At 41.5% G+C, this 19,796-nt stretch overlaps 1 protein-coding gene and 2 long non-coding RNA genes across 4 annotated transcripts in view; all 3 read left to right on the top strand.

The window, feature by feature from the left end:
- vps45 (vacuolar protein sorting 45 homolog) overlaps positions 1-16,569 on the top strand; it is a 45,992-nt gene extending 29,423 nt beyond the window's left edge. For both annotated transcript variants that reach the window (XM_034160141.1, XM_034160140.1), the window contains 14 exons: positions 5,398-5,532; positions 5,674-5,734; positions 5,879-5,958; positions 6,727-6,795; positions 6,891-7,028; positions 7,112-7,222; positions 8,862-8,996; positions 9,130-9,243; positions 9,442-9,609; positions 9,773-9,931; positions 14,534-14,641; positions 15,002-15,123; positions 16,171-16,302; positions 16,397-16,569. In XM_034160141.1, coding sequence (XP_034016032.1) covers positions 5,398-5,532; positions 5,674-5,734; positions 5,879-5,958; positions 6,727-6,795; positions 6,891-7,028; positions 7,112-7,222; positions 8,862-8,996; positions 9,130-9,243; positions 9,442-9,609; positions 9,773-9,931; positions 14,534-14,641; positions 15,002-15,123; positions 16,171-16,302; positions 16,397-16,478 — 1,614 coding nt within the window. In that variant the 3' untranslated portion in view covers positions 16,479-16,569. The remainder of the gene's footprint in view (positions 1-5,397; positions 5,533-5,673; positions 5,735-5,878; positions 5,959-6,726; positions 6,796-6,890; positions 7,029-7,111; positions 7,223-8,861; positions 8,997-9,129; positions 9,244-9,441; positions 9,610-9,772; positions 9,932-14,533; positions 14,642-15,001; positions 15,124-16,170; positions 16,303-16,396) is intronic.
- LOC117501295 lies at positions 3,062-3,264 on the top strand. Its single transcript, XR_004558000.1, has 2 exons — positions 3,062-3,157; positions 3,202-3,264. It is a non-coding gene; the product is annotated as an uncharacterized LOC117501295 (long non-coding RNA).
- A 163-nt stretch (positions 16,570-16,732) lies between the features above and the next one.
- LOC117501294 lies at positions 16,733-17,290 on the top strand. The gene is made up of 2 exons (XR_004557999.1): positions 16,733-17,006; positions 17,050-17,290. It is a non-coding gene; the product is annotated as an uncharacterized LOC117501294 (long non-coding RNA).
- The last annotated feature ends 2,506 nt before the right edge of the window (positions 17,291-19,796 follow it).

The raw sequence follows: 19,796 nt of genomic DNA, 5'->3' as shown, positions 1-19,796 counted from the left end.
GTTAAATTGGAGTCATCAGTAATCTGATGGACAGAGACACGTGGGACAGTTAAATAGGAGTCATCAGTAATCTGATGGACAGAGACATGTGAGACAGTTAAATAGGAGTCATCATTAATCTGACGGACAGAGACACGTAAAACAGTTAAATAGGAATCATCAGTAATCTGATGGACAGAGACATGTGAGACAGTTAAATAGGAGTCATCAGTAATCTGATGGACAGAGTCACGTAAAACAGTTAAATTGGAGTCATCAGTAATCTGATGGACAGAGACACGTGGGACAGTTAAATAGGAGTCATTAGTAATCTGATGGACAGAGTCACGTGGGACAGTTAAATAGGAGTCATCAGTAATCTGGTGGACAGAGACATGTGAGACAGTTAAATAGGAGTCATCAGTAATCTGATGGACAGAGTCACGTAAAACAGTTAAATTGGAGTCATCAGTAATCTGATGGACAGAGACACGTGGGACAGTTAAATAGGAGTCATTAGTAATCTGATGGACAGAGTCACGTGGGACAGTTAAATAGGAGTCATCAGTAATCTGGTGGACAGAGACATGTGAGACAGTTAAATAGGAGTCATCAGTAATCTGATGGACAGAGACACGTGGGACAGTTAAATAGGAGTCATCAGTAATCTGGTGGACAGAGACATGTGAGACAGTTAAATAGGAGTCATCAGTAATCTGGTGGACAGAGACACGTGGGACAGTTAAATAGGAGTCATCAGTAATCTGGTGGACAGAGACATGTGAGACAGTTAAATAGGAGTCATCAGTAATCTGATGGACAGAGTCACGTAAAACAGTTAAATTGGAGTCATCAGTAATCTGATGGACAGAGACACGTGGGACAGTTAAATAGGAGTCATCAGTAATCTGATGGACAGAGACATGTGAGACAGTTAAATAGGAGTCATCATTAATCTGACGGACAGAGACACGTAAAACAGTTAAATAGGAATCATCAGTAATCTGATGGACAGAGACATGTGAGACAGTTAAATAGGAGTCATCAGTAATCTGATGGACAGAGTCACGTAAAACAGTTAAATTGGAGTCATCAGTAATCTGATGGACAGAGTCACGTAAAACAGTTAAATTGGAGTCATCAGTAATCTGACGGACAGAGTCACGGTGAGACAGTTAAATAGGAGTCATCAGTAATCTGATGGACAGAGACATGTGAGACAGTTAAATAGGAGTCATCAGTAATCTGACGGACAGAGTCACGGTGAGACAGTTAAATAGGAGTCATCAGTAATCTGATGGACAGAGACATGTGAGACAGTTAAATAGGAGTCATCAGTAATCTGATGGACAGAGTCACGTAAAACAGTTAAATTGGAGTCATCAGTAATCTGATGGACAGAGACACGTGGGACAGTTAAATAGGAGTCATTAGTAATCTGATGGACAGAGTCACGTGGGACAGTTAAATAGGAGTCATCAGTAATCTGGTGGACAGAGACATGTGAGACAGTTAAATAGGAGTCATCAGTAATCTGATGGACAGAGTCACGTAAAACAGTTAAATTGGAGTCATCAGTAATCTGATGGACAGAGACATGTGAGACAGTTAAATAGGAGTCATCAGTAATCTGATGGACAGAGACACGTGGGACAGTTAAATAGGAGTCATCAGTAATCTGGTGGACAGAGACATGTGAGACAGTTAAATAGGAGTCATCAGTAATCTGATGGACAGAGTCACGTAAACAGTTAAATTGGAGTCATCAGTAATCTGATGGACAGAGACACGTGGGACAGTTAAATAGGAGTCATCAGTAATCTGATGGACAGAGTCACGTAAAACAGTTAAATTGGAGTCATCAGTAATCTGATGGACAGAGACACGTGGGACAGTTAAATAGGAGTCATTAGTAATCTGATGGACAGAGTCACGTGGGACAGTTAAATAGGAGTCATCAGTAATCTGGTGGACAGAGACATGTGAGACAGTTAAATAGGAGTCATCAGTAATCTGATGGACAGAGACACGTGGGACAGTTAAATAGGAGTCATCAGTAATCTGGTGGACAGAGACATGTGAGACAGTTAAATAGGAGTCATCAGTAATCTGATGGACAGTCACGTAAAACAGTTAAATTGGAGTCATCAGTAATCTGATGGACAGAGACACGTGGGACAGTTAAATAGGAGTCATCAGTAATCTGATGGACAGAGACATGTGAGACAGTTAAATAGGAGTCATCATTAATCTGACGGACAGAGACACGTAAAACAGTTAAATAGGAATCATCAGTAATCTGATGGACAGAGACACGTAAAACAGTTAAATTGGAGTCATCAGTAATCTGATGGACAGAGTCACATAAAACAGTTAAATTGGAGTCATCAGTAATCTGATGGACAGAGACATGTGAGACAGTTAAATAGGAGTCATCAGTAATCTGATGGACAGAGACACGTGGGACAGTTAAATAGGAGTCATCAGTAATCTGGTGGACAGAGACATGTGAGACAGTTAAATAGGAGTCATCAGTAATCTGATGGACAGAGTCACGTAAAACAGTTAAATTGGAGTCATCAGTAATCTGATGGACAGAGACACGTGGGACAGTTAAATAGGAGTCATCAGTAATCTGATGGACAGAGTCACGTAAAACAGTTAAATTGGAGTCATCAGTAATCTGATGGACAGAGACACGTGGGACAGTTAAATAGGAGTCATTAGTAATCTGATGGACAGAGTCACGTGGGACAGTTAAATAGGAGTCATCAGTAATCTGGTGGACAGAGACATGTGAGACAGTTAAATAGGAGTCATCAGTAATCTGATGGACAGAGACACGTGGGACAGTTAAATAGGAGTCATCAGTAATCTGGTGGACAGAGACATGTGAGACAGTTAAATAGGAGTCATCAGTAATCTGATGGACAGAGACACGTGGGACAGTTAAATAGGAGTCATCAGTAATCTGGTGGACAGAGACATGTGAGACAGTTAAATAGGAGTCATCAGTAATCTGATGGACAGTCACGTAAAACAGTTAAATTGGAGTCATCAGTAATCTGATGGACAGAGACACGTGGGACAGTTAAATAGGAGTCATCAGTAATCTGATGGACAGAGACATGTGAGACAGTTAAATAGGAGTCATCATTAATCTGACGGACAGAGACACGTAAAACAGTTAAATAGGAATCATCAGTAATCTGATGGACAGAGACATGTGAGACAGTTAAATAGGAGTCATCAGTAATCTGACGGATAGAGTCACAGTGAGACAGTTATAGCGGTATGTAAAAGTTTGGGTACCCCTGATGGCTTCCATGATTTTCCTTTATAAATCATTGGTTGTTTGAATCAGCAATTTCAGTTAAATATATCACACAGCAGACAAACAGTGATATTTGAGAAGTGAAATGAAGTTTATAGGATTTACAGAAAGTGTGCAATAATTATTTAAACAAAATTAGGCAGGTGCATAAATTTGGGCACCCCAACAGAAAAAAATACATCAATATTTAGTAGATCCTCCTTTTGCAGAAATAACAGCCTCTAAACGCTTCCTATAGTTCCAATTAGAGTCTGGATTCTGGTTGAACTGAAGGTATTTTGGACCATACTTCTTTACAAAACATCTCCAGTTCAGTCAGATTTATTGGTTTCCGAGCATGGACAGCCTGCTTAAAATCACACCACAGATTTTCAATGATATTCAGGTCTGGGGGCTGAGATGGCCATTCCAGAACATTGTAATTGTTCCTCTGCATGAATGCCTTAGATTTTGGGCAGTGTTTAGGATCGTTGCCTTGTTGAAAGATCCAATAGTATCTTTAATACGAGAGTCACGATGAGACAGTTAAATAGGAGTCATCAGTAATCTGATGGACAGAGTCACGGTGAGACAGTTCAGTAGTCTCACCTTTTTTCATCAACAATAATGCATGTCAGTGTTTCAGAACACTGACGCCATCACATCATTACCTCGTCCTTCTGTGAGACCTGTTCTAACAATCAGATTTAAAAGGAGAGGAAACGTAATTCCATATTCCACCGGTATGTGAGCCATACGAGAGGGAGAATAGATGCCTTTAAACTGGACTTGAATGACTCTCCAGATCTGTTTTATCTCTGCAGGGAGATCATTTCACAGGAAAGGCTGACGATAAGAGAACACTGTGTGGTGTGCTGACTTTTTTTAGAAGCTTATCTACAATATGTAGTCCTACATCATGCGAATGCAGAGGACAGGCTGGTACATAGGGTTTAATTAGGTTGGCAAGGTAGAGAGGCGCTTGTCTATGAATGATTTTATAAGTTAAAATAAGACCTCACAAAGACAGGAAGCCAATGAAGGGAGGCCAAAATCAGTGTAATGTGGTCAAATGTTCTGCTTCTAGTCAAATTTCTAGCATTTTGAATCAGTTGGAGACCTCTAATGCTGGACTGCAGTAATCCAGAGAATAGGACACTGCAATAATCCAGTCTAGAAGAGATAAAGGCATGGATCAGAGTCTCTGCATCAGCCATACAGGATGAGATGAATCCTCACTATATTACAAAGATGGAAGAAAGCAGGAGAGGTGATGGTCTAATGGTTAAGCGTTGGGTTTCCTCAGTTCAAATCCTGGCCTGACCAGAAAATCACTAAGGGCCCTTGGGCAAGGTCCTCCCAGTGTGTAGTGAGTACCTTGTATGGCAGCATCCTCACATCAGGGTGAATGTGAGGCATTATTTGTAAAGTGCTTTGAGCATCTGATGCAGATTGAAAAGCGCTATATAAATGCAGTCCATCTACCATTTAGCAGTCCTAGTGATTTCTTTAATGTGTAGGTCAAAGCACAGCGTCAAAGATCACCGCAAGATTCCTCACTTTATCACTGTGACATACAGTGCTGAACTTTTATTTATTCATGTATGTATTTATTTATTTAAAAATACAAAATAAACAACTGGATAAGGCTTGTGACAGGTTCATAATTTCCAATACTGTTAGAGACCTTATGTAGTTGTTTGATTTATTTTGTATTTTGTATTATTTACCTGCATGTCATCTACATTTTATTTTTTGTTTTCTTTGTTTGTAGTGCCATGGTGATTCCTTAGGACTCCATTAACACTACCTTTTGTGCATGTGCTTAACTCAAAGTGAGACAATGCTATGTGGATTAAACTATCAAATTTTCTCAAACCAAAAACACAGAGTTTCCCATCTCAGGATAAATCAACTCAGATTTTGTTGACCCTCCTTTCTGAAACAGACTCCTAATGTTGTGGCTTTAGGGAGGTTCTTTTTATATAGAATAGAAATGATTTGAGCCAATGACTGAACCTTGAGGTACACCAGACTCTACAGGTTTGGTTCTGCTGTTGTCATGGAAACATCATTTGTTTTATTTTTGTGTGTTTGTGTGTCAGACAAGCATTGTGAGCATGGTCTACACACAGTCTGAGATCTTACAGAAGGAAGTCTATCTGTTTGAACGCATTGACTCCCAGAACAGAGAAACCATGAAGCACCTGAAGGCCATCTGCTTCCTACGACCCACAAAGGTTTGAAAAAAATTTATGTTTCATAGATTTTTTTTGTTGTGTTTTGTAACTCACTGTGTCAGATGGAAGAATGACTGACAGACAAACAAACAAACAAATAAACAGAGCTCATTATGATAATGTTTGTGTTTCAATCTGCAGGAGAATGTGGAACATCTTGTCCAGGAGCTGCAGAGACCAAAGTACAGTGTCTACTTCATCTGTAAGGAAACTCCCAGTGTGCATCTGTGTGCACCCACATGGTGGAAACAGGAGGCTTTAGAGTGCAAAGCAGGCTTTAGAGAGTGAAGCAGGTTTCAGAATGTGAAGCAGGTTTCATCAGCTGACTGCACTTTGTGTGTTTCAGACTTCAGTAATGTGATCAGTAAGAGTGAGATCAAAACTTTGGCTGAAGCTGATGAACAGGAAGTGGTGGCTGAAGTTCAGGTGAGTCTGAAACAGTGCACTCCTACAATGCACACAAGGCATGCTGGGTAGATTTATGGTGACATCACTGCTACATTATCAGCAATAAGGTGATTAATCAGGGGAGAATAAAAATTTAAGAATTTCTTTTCACACGATAAATGTCATGCTGATAATGACATTTTTCATTTCAGAAGTAAAATAAATCACAGTGACAGAAATTTTCCAGAGTTCACAGAGACAACCAGGAGGTGACGGTTTGAGTCCCAGTAACATAAAATGTTGTTAGGGAGTGTCGATGCTGGAAAAATCTCAAATAACGGAAATGTGATTTAAAAGAAGAATAAGCTCAGACAAGGGACAGAATGAAGAAGGGAGGAGGAAAAGGATTTAGGAAAAGAGACAGAAGAACAAATCCTTCAAACTGTTTTAACGTCCTCTGCAGCAGAGTCCAAAGTTTCACCAAGACAGACTGAAAAATAAGAAATGTGTTTGTCCTGCTAACGCCTGCCTGTGTCTGTCTGTCCATCCATCCGTGTCTGTTTGTATCTGTCCATTCATTCGTCTATCTGTCTGTCCATCTGGCCATGTCTGTTTGTGTATGCCCGTCCATCTGTGTGTCTGTCCATTTATCTGTATCCATCTGTCCGTCTGTAAATCTCTGTCTATATGTCTGTGTCGGTCTGTCAATCTCTCTGTCTGTCCATCCATCTGTGCTTGTCTGTATTTTCGCCCATCCATCTGTTTGTGTCTGTCTATATGTCTGTCCATCCATTTGTCTCTCTGCAGGAGTTTTACGGTGATTTCATTGCAGTGAATCCCCACCTGTTCTCCTTGAACCTGCATGGAGTCTCCAGGGTAAGAACTCAGTCGGTGCTTCATTCCACATGAATCTCTGACTCTGCTTCATACTGATGTTTGTTTGTTTATTTGTTTATTCATCTGTGTGTCAGGGTCGGAGCTGGGAGCCGTCCATGTTGAGCCGCTGCACTCAGAGTCTGACCTCTGTCCTGCTGGCTCTGAAGAAATGTCCCATCATCCGGTACCAGCTGTCCTCTGACATGTCCAAACGCCTGGCTGAGAGCGTCAAGGTTCCCATAGCAACCACAATAAACACACGTCCTTAAGTATGCTAATCCCGATGTGTGCACGCTAACTGTGGGTGTGTCCTCAGCAAATCATCACCAAAGAGTATGAGCTGTTTGACTTCAGGAAGACAGAAGTTCCTCCTCTGCTGCTGATTCTGGACCGAAGCGATGATGCCATCACACCTCTGCTCAACCAGGTTACCCTCCACCATAAGCCACAGTGCCACATACAGGCCACAGCTGGAGCTGCCAGGGGTCAACGGGGCCACTGGGGGCATGGTAGACATCTGCACTCTGATGCTGCGCAACCTTAAGAAAAGTTACGCATCTTCACCTAAATGAATCAGAACCACAAACAGGAAGTTGAGTGCAGCTGATGGTTGTCTTTAAATCTCTTTTTGTGTCCACAGTCTGCCAGACGGAGTGCTCACTTAAACTCCGCCCTCCTCTATTGGTTGGTGGAGATGACGCTCGATTTCCATCATGCCCCAACACAGTAACCATAGTAACCATCTGTCACAGTGAGATGACGTGGACTAGTCTTTTGTCTGTGGAAGACGAACCACATCATTTTTAAAAGAAATGTAGTTCTGCAAGTCAAAGTATAGTACTCAGAGTATCTACTTCTACCTAAGTCCAATTAACTAAGTCCAAATTAACTAGAACACTGCACTTGTAGAGCACACACCCCCACCAACACTAGTTTCCAATTCCACACACATTTTACCTTGAAACAAATTTTCAAGGTCAAAGTCCTGTTAGAAGTAGCTTTTCATAAGCTAAATTAGATGTGATCAAATGTCAGTAGTCTGTATTTAGTTCATGCACTTGAATCAGTTTTTTTTTCTGGTGTTGTCAGGTTTTTTTTTTTTTTTTTCCTCAACTTTTTTTGGCTTTCTGAATTCTTTTTCAGATAATTTTCACAGAACATCAGTTATCTCTGCTCTGCACAATTTGTCATGGCTTTTTGGCACTAACTGGAAGATGGACAAACAGGCATAAAATTGGAACCTCCATCCAGTTTGGGTGGTGTAGGTAAATCCAGAACAGAAAAATGAGAGTGATTGAGGCACTTTTGATTGAGATATAATGCAAAATGTATACCAAATGGGCTTTTCAGTATTAAATTCAAATATCCACAAAATCTATAATCGGGATCAGATCTGGATCAAACTTTGTCAGTCGATAAGGATACCATCCTACATAACACTCTCAAATAGGAAAGAAATTTGATATTTTTTGACAGAGTTATGAACTTTAGAAAATTTGTTTGATGTTAAAGATAGGGATTTTTCCAAGATTTTTTGGCTTTGACCTTTGACTGATGAACTTCAAAAGTTAATCAGCTCTTGCCTATCAGGATATGAATCTTCAGTAAAAAATTTCATGAAGATATATATATGTATATATATATATATATATGTATATATATATATATATATATATATGTATATATATATATATATATATATATATATATGTTCACAAACAAACAAACAGGGGTGAAAACAACCTCCTCCACCTGTGTTGGCAGAGGTAATAAGTGGCTCAGACTCCTCCTTTTCAGCAGATCAAAGAGTCTGAATCCACCTCGAAATGGTCCCATTCCAGACTGCACCCAAGCATACATGAAGCTATCTGAGCGCTGAAAGGGTTTTGGCTTCGCCCACGCCTTTAGTAAGTCTGTTCACCAGGCTTCATTGAACCTTTTCTCCTTTAACCCACTCAGTCCGTTACACGCAGGCAGAATATGCTTAATATTCACACAGGAAATCTTGCAACAAAGAAGTGCTACTTCCTCATGAGTTTACGTTTGTTGGTTCCTTTGCCCCCTAGTGGACATACCAGGCAATGGTCCACGAGTTACTGGGTCTAAACAACAACCGCATCGACCTGTCCAGAGTCCCCGGGATCAGCAAAGACCTGCGGGAGGTGGTGCTGTCTGCCGAGCACGACGAGTTCTATGCTAACGTAAGTCAAAACATTTTTAAAAAGGTAGCTCAGAAAAAAGGTGCAAAAGCAGACTTATTGTTTGTTTTTGTTTTGTTTTTTGTTGTTGTCATCATCATATTTTTTTTTAATTATTTAATTTTTCTGAAATAAGAACCTGTACCTGAATTTCGGCGAGATCGGCACCAACATCAAGAACCTGATGGAGGACTTTCAGAAGAAGAAGCCGAAAGGTCAGCAGAAGCTGGAGTCCATTGCTGACATGAAGGTGAGCTTTAACACCAGCACCAAGGCTCAGGGTTGTTGGTTGAAATTCTGGAGAACAGACGGTAGTTCTTAGCTTCAGCCTCTTTGCAGTGAGCGAAAAACGCACAGCGCAAATTCTCCTGCAATGGGCAGAGCCAAACCAGAGGGCTTTGATTGCATGCAACTAAATACTGATTGGGTGTGTGTCTCTGCCCTGCAGGCATTTGTGGATAACTACCCTCAGTTTAAGAAGATGTCGGGTACGGTGTCGAAACATGTGACAGTGGTGGGCGAGCTGTCGCGGCTGGTGTCGGAGCGTCAGCTGATGGAGGTCTCGGAGGCGGAGCAGGAGCTAGCCTGTCAGAATGACCATTCCAGCGCTCAGCAGGTAGCGTGCACGTTTAACATCAAAGATTTTTAACCTCTGCCGCACACAAAAGATTGTTCTGAAATAAACTCACTCATCGATTTCAAAAATAAATTAACTGAAGCATCATGGGATACATCATTGAGTGTTTTTTTTGTTGTTGTTTTTTGTTTTTTTTTTGCAGAACGTAAGGCGGCTGCTGCAGAACCCTCGGCTGGCCGAGCTGGACGCCGTCCGCCTCGTGATGCTCTACGCTCTGCGCTACGAACGCCACAGCAGCAGTATCCTGCCTGCACTGATGGACGAGCTGAGCAGGAGAGGCGTATCCGAACGGCACCGCAGGGTGATGACATCATCAACACTACCCATCACCAAACATGGCTGCTTCTATCAAAGAATAAAATACCAATCAGCAAAACCAGATGTGACCAAACATCTTTTACACTTCCAGTCGGTCACCACCACCAATGGATATTTTCATTATTCATTAATCTGGGAATCATTTTTACCAATAATCACAAATTTTGCCTTTTTTGTACTGAATAATGACTTCCAGACAAAGCATGTCAGTAATGTTCAAGTTAATTTGATGATTTAGATTAGAGATTAGATATTTATTTCAAACGTATTCAAACATTTACATTTCTTTCTGACATATTCAAAATGGAGTAGGCGGAAGTATAAACTGGTTTGTTCCAAGCAGAAACAGTATTTTAGCATTTCTGGTTTGGGTTTCACCCCAAAAATTTATGTTCCCGAACTGGTTAAAAAAAAAAAAAAGTTCCCGAACCATTTAATAGCATTCCATGTCAGCTGTGGGACATAAAAATAGGTAGGCTTAACTTTAGGTCTTTCAAATTGGCTATTCAATTTACTTTATTTGTATAGTACCAAATCATAACAATGCTGCCTCAAGGTGCTTCACATGAGTAAGGTCTAACCTTACCAACCCCCCCCCCCCCCCCCCCCCCCCCCCCCCCCCCCCGAGCAAACACACAGGTGACAGGGGTAAGGAAAAACTCCCTCTGATGATAATGAGGAAGAAACCAGAAGCAGACCAGACTCAGAGGGATGACCTATTGCTTAGGCCATTCTAACAGTTACAAGATTTTTACAGATTGCACAAGAATTTCTTAACAAACAGTCAAAAACAAAACAGAAGAGCAGCAAAAACAGAGTCCTTAATTAAAACAAAAATAAGAGTCCATCTTGGGTCTCTAATCCATGTCCAGCACTGATAGGATCCAGAGGTATGATCTCCAGTCATTGGTGCAATAAGCAAGGCATCCCAAAGTCAGTCTGGTGGCCTGGGGTGTAAGGCCAGCATCCATCATGGGTATTGTCAGTACCTCAGACAGAGAGAAAAATAGCAGAATCAGTTGGCTGGAAATAACTGCACATAAGGCATTAATTTTCCAGCAGTAGATTGACAGGGAAGCACAGCGATTACTACTAAGGTGGTTGCTGGCAGCTAGCCCTGCACTTTACTAACAGACCCAGAATTTAGATGTAATGAGGTCAAACCCTGAATGCCTTGCTGGAATCCTAATGCATCTATAATGTCCATGAATGATTTACAGAGTTTACATAAATATTGAAATCACAAACAATCAGAATATTATCTGCATGGGTTGCCAAATTAGAGATAAACTTACTAAATTCATCTAAGAATTCATGATATGGGCCCGGGGGCTTATATACGGTGACAAAATAAAATGGTTGATTTTTATTCTTCTGACCTTGGCTGTATGTGGCATCCTGAGCACAGCAGAGAGTCAAATGTTCAAATTAGGTATATTTTAGACCTCCAAGAGCCAGGAAACTAAACCCAGATTTATGCATAAAAGCAACACCTCCGCCTTGCTTGGTATTGCGAGGGACATGACTAAATGTGTATGCAGGTGGGCAGGCTTTGTTTAAGGGGAGGACAACGGTAGCTTTAAGCCAAGTTTCACATAAACCAATCATACGAGGTCTGTTAGAAAAGTATCAGATCTTTTTATTTTTTCAAAAACCTGATGGATTTGAATCACGTGTGCTTGCATGAGCAAACCTTGAACCTTTGTGCGCATGTGTGAATTTTTTCACGCCTGTCAATTGCGTCATTTGCTTGTAAGCAGCCTTTGTGTGAGGATGGGTGTTGTCTCTTGTCGTTTTTTTCTTTGCAAGGAAAATGGCGGAACGACTGGAGCAGCGCGACTGCATCAAATTTTGTCAGAAACTGGGCCACAGCCAGGTGGAAACCATTCGGATTATTCAGACGGCTTTCGGTGACGATGCTATGGGCATCACACAGATTAAGGAGCGGTACAACCGGTTTAAAGACGACCTCACAACGGTGGAGGGTGAGCCGCGCTCCAGGCGGCCATCAACATGCAGAAATGACCAGATCATTTCCAAAGTGAACGCTGTGGTGATGTGGGACCACTATCCAAAAAATTGCAGAAGAGGTGGACATCAGCACTTTTCGGCACAGAAGATTTTGCCATGAAAAGAGTTGCAGCAAAATTCATGCCGATGGCTTTGGCACGAAGCTGACGACGGAGCAAAAGCGCCTCCGTGTTGAAGTCTCACAGGCCATGCTGTGACATGCCCACCTCTTCCACAATTTCTTGGATAGTCACACGACTGTAAAGCCACCGAAAGCCGTCTGAATCTTCCGAATGGTGGAAGAGCTGGGCATGTCACAAAATGTCCTGTGAGACTTCAACACAAAGGCGCTTTTGCTCCGACATCAGCTTCGTGCCGAAGCCATCAGCATGAATTTCGCTGCAACTCTTTTCATGGCAAAATCTTCTGTCACAGTGGAATGTGCCGAAAAAGTGCTGATGTCCACCTCTTCCGCAATTTCTCAGATAGTCCCACATCACCACAGCGTTCACTTTGGAAATGATCTGGTCATTTCAGCATGTTGATGGCCGTCCGGAGCGTGGCTCGCTCCCCACCGTTGTGTGGACATCTTTAAACCAATTGTACCGCTCTTGAATCTGTGTGATGTCCATAGCATCGTCACCGAAAGCCGTCTGAATAATCCGAATGGTTTCCACTTGGCTGTCGCCCAGTTTCTGGCAAAATTTGATGCAGTTGCGCTGCTCCAGTCGTTCCGCCATTTCCTTGCAAAGAAAAAATGATGAGAGACTACACCCATCCTCACACAAAGGCTGCTTACAAGCAAATGACGCAATCGACAGGCGTGAAAAAAATCACGCATGCACATGAAGGTTCAAGATTGGCTCATGCAAGCACATGTGATTCAAATCCATCAGGTTTTTGAAAAAAATTAAAAGGTCGGATACTTTTCTAACAGACTTCGTATCGAGGCGGTGTTCCATAATTACATCATTTATCAGCAGTGACTTTGAGGAGAGTGACCTTTTATTAACAAGACCCAAACTAAGGACCTCACTAGGGTTGGCATTTTGACTGTTTGAATTCAGGGATGGTTTCAAAGTAATATATGTAAGATGCCTTAGATTAGGTTTGGGTTTGTGAAATTCCACACAGGGTGAACATAGCAGACACGGAATATTTGACATTGTAGAAACAGCCATTGGGGCACCCTCAGTTTTAGTGTTATCTAGTGTAGTAATGAGCACTAAATTTGCAAAACATGCCCCCCCCCCCAACAGTGGTATTCAACTCGTTCCAGAAAGGATCGAGAGGGTGCAGATTTTCTTTCTTTTCTTTAACAAAAACAACAAACAAAAACACAATTTAATTTGATGTTCAAATGCTTTTATTGTGAAATACATTAAGGAAAATGGGTGATCAACACTTTTACACATTTCCACTTACTATGCATCAGAGAATAAATAAGCCGTTATGTGTTAGGTTTAGTTAGCCCGATAAAGAGGTATATTGACAAATTTTCTGAGGTCTTCTTGGATAATGCTGACATTCCATGTTATGGTGCCATCGCCATAGCGATAGACTAGCAGCCTTTCTAAGGTTAACTCTGCTTCTTGCCCAGTGTCTGCTGGGATAGGCTGCTTAACTACCCCTTAGGGCCCGGGCACACGGCGATCGCTGAACAAAGGAAAAAAAGCCCCAAAGTCACAAATCGTTGAGAAAAAGTGGACGAATGAGCCGGCACTTCTCCCATCACAGAAAAGCCGGCAACCTTGATGTTGTGATCATTTCTGCAGCGAGTCTGTGCTCTCCACAGCCACCTACAGCTGCGTTGTCTTGACAACAGATTTGTCTTCACTACAACATGTGCGTGCACATTCACGTTGGAGTCAGAGGCGGTTGGAACGCGTGTAAATAGTTAAAGTAGCTGATCAAATGTCTTTGCCGCTATTGTTTCTGTATGAAAACATTGCTTTTCGTCCCACACATGGACAAGTCACTTTCAGCTCATCGGCTCTTTAGTTATTGATCTGTTCAGATATCGTCAGTGTTTGTGCAAGACGTCAGACTTGGGAGGTTGTACGAAGTTGGACGACAATCAAACGGAACGCTGACGGTACAGGAACTACGCAAACGATGAGGAACTGCTAAGACAGAAAGCAAAACGGATTATGAACGAATTGAGGTTGTGGTCAGGATTCGTTCACATTTTTCAACAGTTTGAAAATTCTGACGAAGCGCCAGCTACGGAAACAAAGCTAGACGACGGTTAAACAATGTCTCAGAAAAGTCATCGTAAGTCCAGATTTCTTGTTTCATTTTGGATTCGGTGTCCTTTGTTAGTGCCATGTGACTGGGGCTTTAGCTGGTGTAAGCAGGTTTAGAGAATGGATGGATGTCTCTTGACGGAACAAATCCAGCACTCGCCCACTGTGCCTGCAGTGACACTTGTCCACCACCAGGTGGAACACTGTCACCTGAGTAGAAATCAACAGTTGGCATTATCAAGAAAACAAACACTTCCAGCAGCCAGTCAGAGCAAAACAACAAATCATTTATAATTAATTTGTAATTCTGTGTGTGCACCTGTGAGCAGATGGTTCAGTGTGTGGTGGAGTACGGGGGAAAGAGAGTCAGAGGAAGTGACCTCATCACACCCACAGACGCTGTTGCCATCACTAAACAGTTCCTCAAAGGCCTCAAGGTACTCGCACCATACACCCCAGCAGTGTCATACATGTGGTTACATGTGGCACTGGTGTCAAATCCGCACTGCAACACAATATTATGGCCTCCTTCTCCTTAGCAACCATCCAGCATCACCACAGTAACTATCTCCTTCTCCTTTAGCAGCTGCACAGCATCACCGGGGTAACCACCTTAAGAAATGGTGCACTGCTGCACTTTTTGCTCATTAAAGCTTGTAAAATTACAAATTACTCAGTCATATATTATGTCAGTTTTTTTATTTGAAATACAGCAGGAATAATGCATGCTACAATTTAATGTGAAGCTGCCTGTAACCAGCAGCGTGTTTGATCACATGGTGGCTGTTTGCGTGCAGGGTGTGGAGAACGTGTACACTCAGCATCAGCCGTTGCTGCACGACACTCTGGATCAGCTGATCAAAGGAAGACTCAAGGACAGTCAGTTTCCCTACCTGGGAGCCAGCAGCCTGAGAGACAGGTACTCAGTCATCAGCAGTCTGATTGGAGACTGATTAGTTATTGATTGGACAGCAATTAGACTTTGCTTGTTGCTTCAGCAAAGGTATGAACTTAGTGCCCATCTACTTCATTTTACGCTGTTTTTATATAAGTAAATAAAGGCCTATTAATAATAAACTTTATTTAAAACTTCACAACATCATAGGTCATAATCATCTTTTCATAATGTTAATATATTAAAGGCAGGGGTGGGGCCAAGTGGTTAGTGCATCTGGTTTCAGTGCTGAAGGCTCCTGGTTCAAGCCCCACCCCTGCCACATTTCTTCATGTATTGTGGAGTTGCAGCAGGAAGGGCATCCGGCATAAAACTTGTGCCAAATCAACAGTGACCACCTTGTGCACTTTAAGAAATGCTACTACAGTGACCCTGAGTAAAAACAAGGGAGCAACCGAAGGGACTTACTTTTTTACTATAACATATTAAAACGAACAATCAGAGATTTCTGACGTCCACCAGTCTGGATCTCGATCACCTCCAAAAGTTCAGTGGAATCTTCCATGGCCTAATATCTATCTGTGGTGCAAATGTGGTGAGAATCCATGAAGTAGTTTTGACATAATCCTTCAAAGCCTATATAAAGTTAAAGCTTGATCCAGAATCTGGATCTGGAGTCTGGAGTCTTCCATAGCCTAATATATATCTGTGTTGAAAATTTCATCCAAATCCGTGCAGTAGTTTTGACATAATCTGCTAACAGTAATCCTTCAAAGCCTATATAAAGTGAAACTTGATCCAAAATCCAGATCCAGATCCGGATCACCTCCAAAATGTAATGGATTCTTCCAGAGCCTAATATGTATCTTGTGAAAATTTTGTCAAAATCTGTGCAGTAGTTTAGACGCAATCCTGCTAACAGACATACAAATAAATAAACGCTGATGTATTGCGTCCTTGGCGGATGTAACTAACAATAAGGAGTAAAATACTTGAGACAAACAAACACAAACACTCTGAAGGTCCACGCTCACTACCATGCTGTGTGTGTGTGTGTGTGTGTGTGTGTAGGCCTCAGGACATCATTGTGTTTATGATTGGAGGAGCTACATATGAAGAAGCATTGACTGTTTACAACCTGAATCGCAGCACACCTGGAGTTCGGATTGTACTTGGAGGAAGTACTGTCCACAACATGAAGAGGTACACACACACACTAGTAAATCAGACTTTAAAAAAAACTTAATTGAAAGATAAATTTTACTCATAAACCTTTCCTCCCTTCTTCTTCTTTCAGCTTCCTGGAGGAAGTGATGTCAGCGATGGGTCATGGTGGTGACAGAGTACAAGGAAGTGGTCGTCATAGCAACAGGCGCTGAAAACAACCACATTTGAATTGCTGAATACACAACATTCCTTTTGTCTGTTTTCCAAACTTGTAAGAATTTAAATGAACAATCCAATGTTTTCTGAGAAGATAAAAATCTGTTTCATCTGCCAGTCCATCTCTGTGCTGTGCTAGGCTAACAGTGCCTACCTCTTCTTTTCTCTTTGCTACACTAAGGCTTTGCTAATACTTTTGCTATGCTAGACTAACAGTAGTCACCCACTTCTTATGTTTGTACTCAGCTAGGGTAACAGCAACCCTATTTGCTTTTCTCTGCTTCCCCTGTTTCTTTTCTCTTTGCTATGCTAGGATAGCTGTTTTGCCCTGACTTTTGTTCTCTATGCTAAGCCAACTGTATCCTCCTGAAAATTTACTCTGTGCTAAGCCAGGCTAAAAGTTGTTCCCAACTTCTGTTGTCTATGCTAAGCTACGGCAACTGTTTTCCCCTTGGTTCTTTACTCCTTGCTAAAATAAGCCAACAATTTCCCCCATATTCTTTTTTTCATTGCTGAACAAGGCTGTTCTCTTAGCTTGTGCTAAGCTAAGTTAAAAAATTCCCCCAGCTTCTTTTCCCTATGCTAAGCTATGCTAATATCTCTGTAATGGATGCAAATTGAACAGATTTGATTAACTGATTAAGCATGTAGCGCTTTTTCTTTCAAAGTCAACATAATAGTCACTAAACTCTGCAGTTTGGAGGTTTGCACTTTCTGTTTAAAGGGGTGATAGTGTGCAAAAGCTTTGTGGTTTTGTGTTAAAGTCACACATTGTGTGATTGTGTGTAAAATAAAGATGATTATGTGTGAAACAGGTTGTTTGAGTGACATGCCAACATGCTCTGTGCCTTCGGAGAGGAGCGTGGTCAGCAGTTCTCCATTTAAAGCAACAGAAACACCCAGGTTGTTTCTTGCTGATCAGATTATTTATTTGGTTGGTTTTGAATGCACCTTAGTGTGTCTTTTTAAATCTGCTCATAATATCATGCTGATGATGTCATTTGAGGCATCAGGAGTTTTCAGGATTCTGACTTTTAGAATTTTTAAAAGAAAACTTGTCTGTTGATGCAACAGTGTGACAAACTAATAGAATCACGTCTCTCTTGTAGATCAGATTCATCAGTGGATGTGATGTTTGTCCTACAGTCTATGTGTTTGTCCCGTTAAAAGAATGTTGTTAGACTGAAAATTAATAGTCACAGTGAATAGATTACTTAGAAATCATTCAAGAAAAGAAACATTAAGATCCAACCTCAGGAATGAAAGTAGCATCAGATAGAGTGCAGGACTTCACCATGTTGCCACAGGAAGGAACCAGAGAAAAGATGAATGAGGTGGTTGAGCGTGCAGCCGAGGAAGACCGAGTGAAGAGGGGCACATGTTGGTGAAGAGGAGGTGATGGCAGATGGCATTAAAGAGAGGAATGTGGAAAGGCAGATGGGGGTTTTCATAAAGGAGTGGCTGCTATGAAGATGTATTTTAAGATGGAGGAGGAACACAATGTGACAGAAGCATGGAGGAAGGTGCACACAGGTGGACTGTCCCATGCAGACAATGTATATAAAGATGCAGGAAATTCATGGAGGAGGTGAAACAGGTGCTTATTGCAGGTGAAATGACTCTTAACTATTGTAGATGTGGAGAGGGAGACAGCCAAGATGGTACTGGGAGTTATATCTGGACAGAGTAAGGAAGACAAGGGGACTTGGTGTCATAAAGATACTCAGGAAGTATAAGGAGGAAGAGGCTGGCACAGAATTGGGATAGTCGGTGAGATGATGAAATTAGACTGGAATACAAAGACATGCTGTATAAGGTGAAAAGAGAAATGGCAAAGGCTTAGGATGGAAGTCGCACATGGAAGGAGAAAAGAAATTGTGCCGACTGGCCAGATAGGGATCGAGCTGGAAAAGGTGAGGTTCGGGTTATAAAGAATGCACATGGTAATGTGCTGACAAGCAAGGAGAGTATGTTGAGAAGGTGGATGGAGTATTTTGAGGAGCTGATGAATGAAGAAAATTAGAAAAGGATGAAGTGAGGACAGCTATAAAGAGTGGGAAGGCAGTTTGTTCAGATGACATTCTAGTGGAGTCATGGAAATATCTAGGAGAAACGTCTGTGACAGCGGTGAAACTGTAGTAGGAATGGCAGATGCATTCAAGGTGGAGGTGGAGATTACATCAAGGATCAGCTCTGAGTCCTTTTTTGTTTGCAATGGTGATGGACATGTTAATGGGTGAGATCAGACAGCAGTCTCCACGCATTATGATGTTTGCAGATGACACTGAGCTGTAGTGAGAGCAGAGAGCAGGTTGAGGTGGAGAGGAGGTGATACGCTCTGGAGAGATGGAGAATGAAAGAAGAAGCAAGACTGAGCGTGAATGAGGGAGCACAGTGGAATAGTATAGTTATGGAAGTGCTGAGGGAGGACATACAATGCCCTCCAAAAATATTGAAATACATTTTGTACATATTAATTTGTACAAGTATATGCCATTTCAAATACAAAAAGTAAAAATTTCTAAAATTATCTTTAAACTCAAACTGAAATCAAATCACTATAATTTGATATAAATGAATTAAAAATATAAAAGCCAAGATGATGGGTTGCATAAATAATGGAACACTTTGGTATAATACCTGTAAATAATCAGTTTTATTGCCAGCTTTCTTCAGACAAGTGGGGATGGATATTTTATATATATTACATTTCAGAGTCACTGAATATGTCTTGGATTTTTTTTTTTTTTTACATCAGTTATGAAGAAATACAAACAGTATGGCACTCTGTGGTAATATGTATGGAGTAGATAGTTCTCAAAAACTGAGTGACTGTGCAAGAAGAGTGAGAAAAGCCACGAAGACAACCTGGAAGACGTTATAGGCTGTGATTGGAGAGATTGTGCATAGTGCATGTTTTGCATTTTGTAGGAGGATTTTCTTTCACCAAAACATCAAATCTAGGCTTGCATCTCACATATACCTTCTGGAAAATTGTATCTGAGCTTTCAGGTCTTTTTTAAGAAAATCCCACTGATCAACTGAACCCATTTGGAAGGTTGGAGGAAAAAAAAAAACTCGCTGTAACAGAAAATACTTTGTGGTTTCTGGTGGGATTTAAACTCCAAAACTTCACCTTTGTCTTCTGAGATCAACTGTGAAATTAAGAGGCCAGCACAAATCTCAAAGATTATTTCCCTTTCGCTTTACAAAGTGCCTACCGACCGCCAGGGGGCGCTGTGCTGCTTTTCCGGGAAGACGGTGGGAGGCATGTGCGCGTCCACCGGGGAGAGCGCGCGTGCGAGGAGGGCGGG

This window comes from Thalassophryne amazonica, chromosome 20, assembly GCF_902500255.1.
Source record: "Thalassophryne amazonica chromosome 20, fThaAma1.1, whole genome shotgun sequence".
Classification (NCBI taxonomy): Eukaryota; Metazoa; Chordata; class Actinopteri; order Batrachoidiformes; family Batrachoididae; genus Thalassophryne; species Thalassophryne amazonica.
Note: the sequence above shows the minus strand (reverse complement) of the source record. Positions and strands in the feature narration are given on the sequence as shown.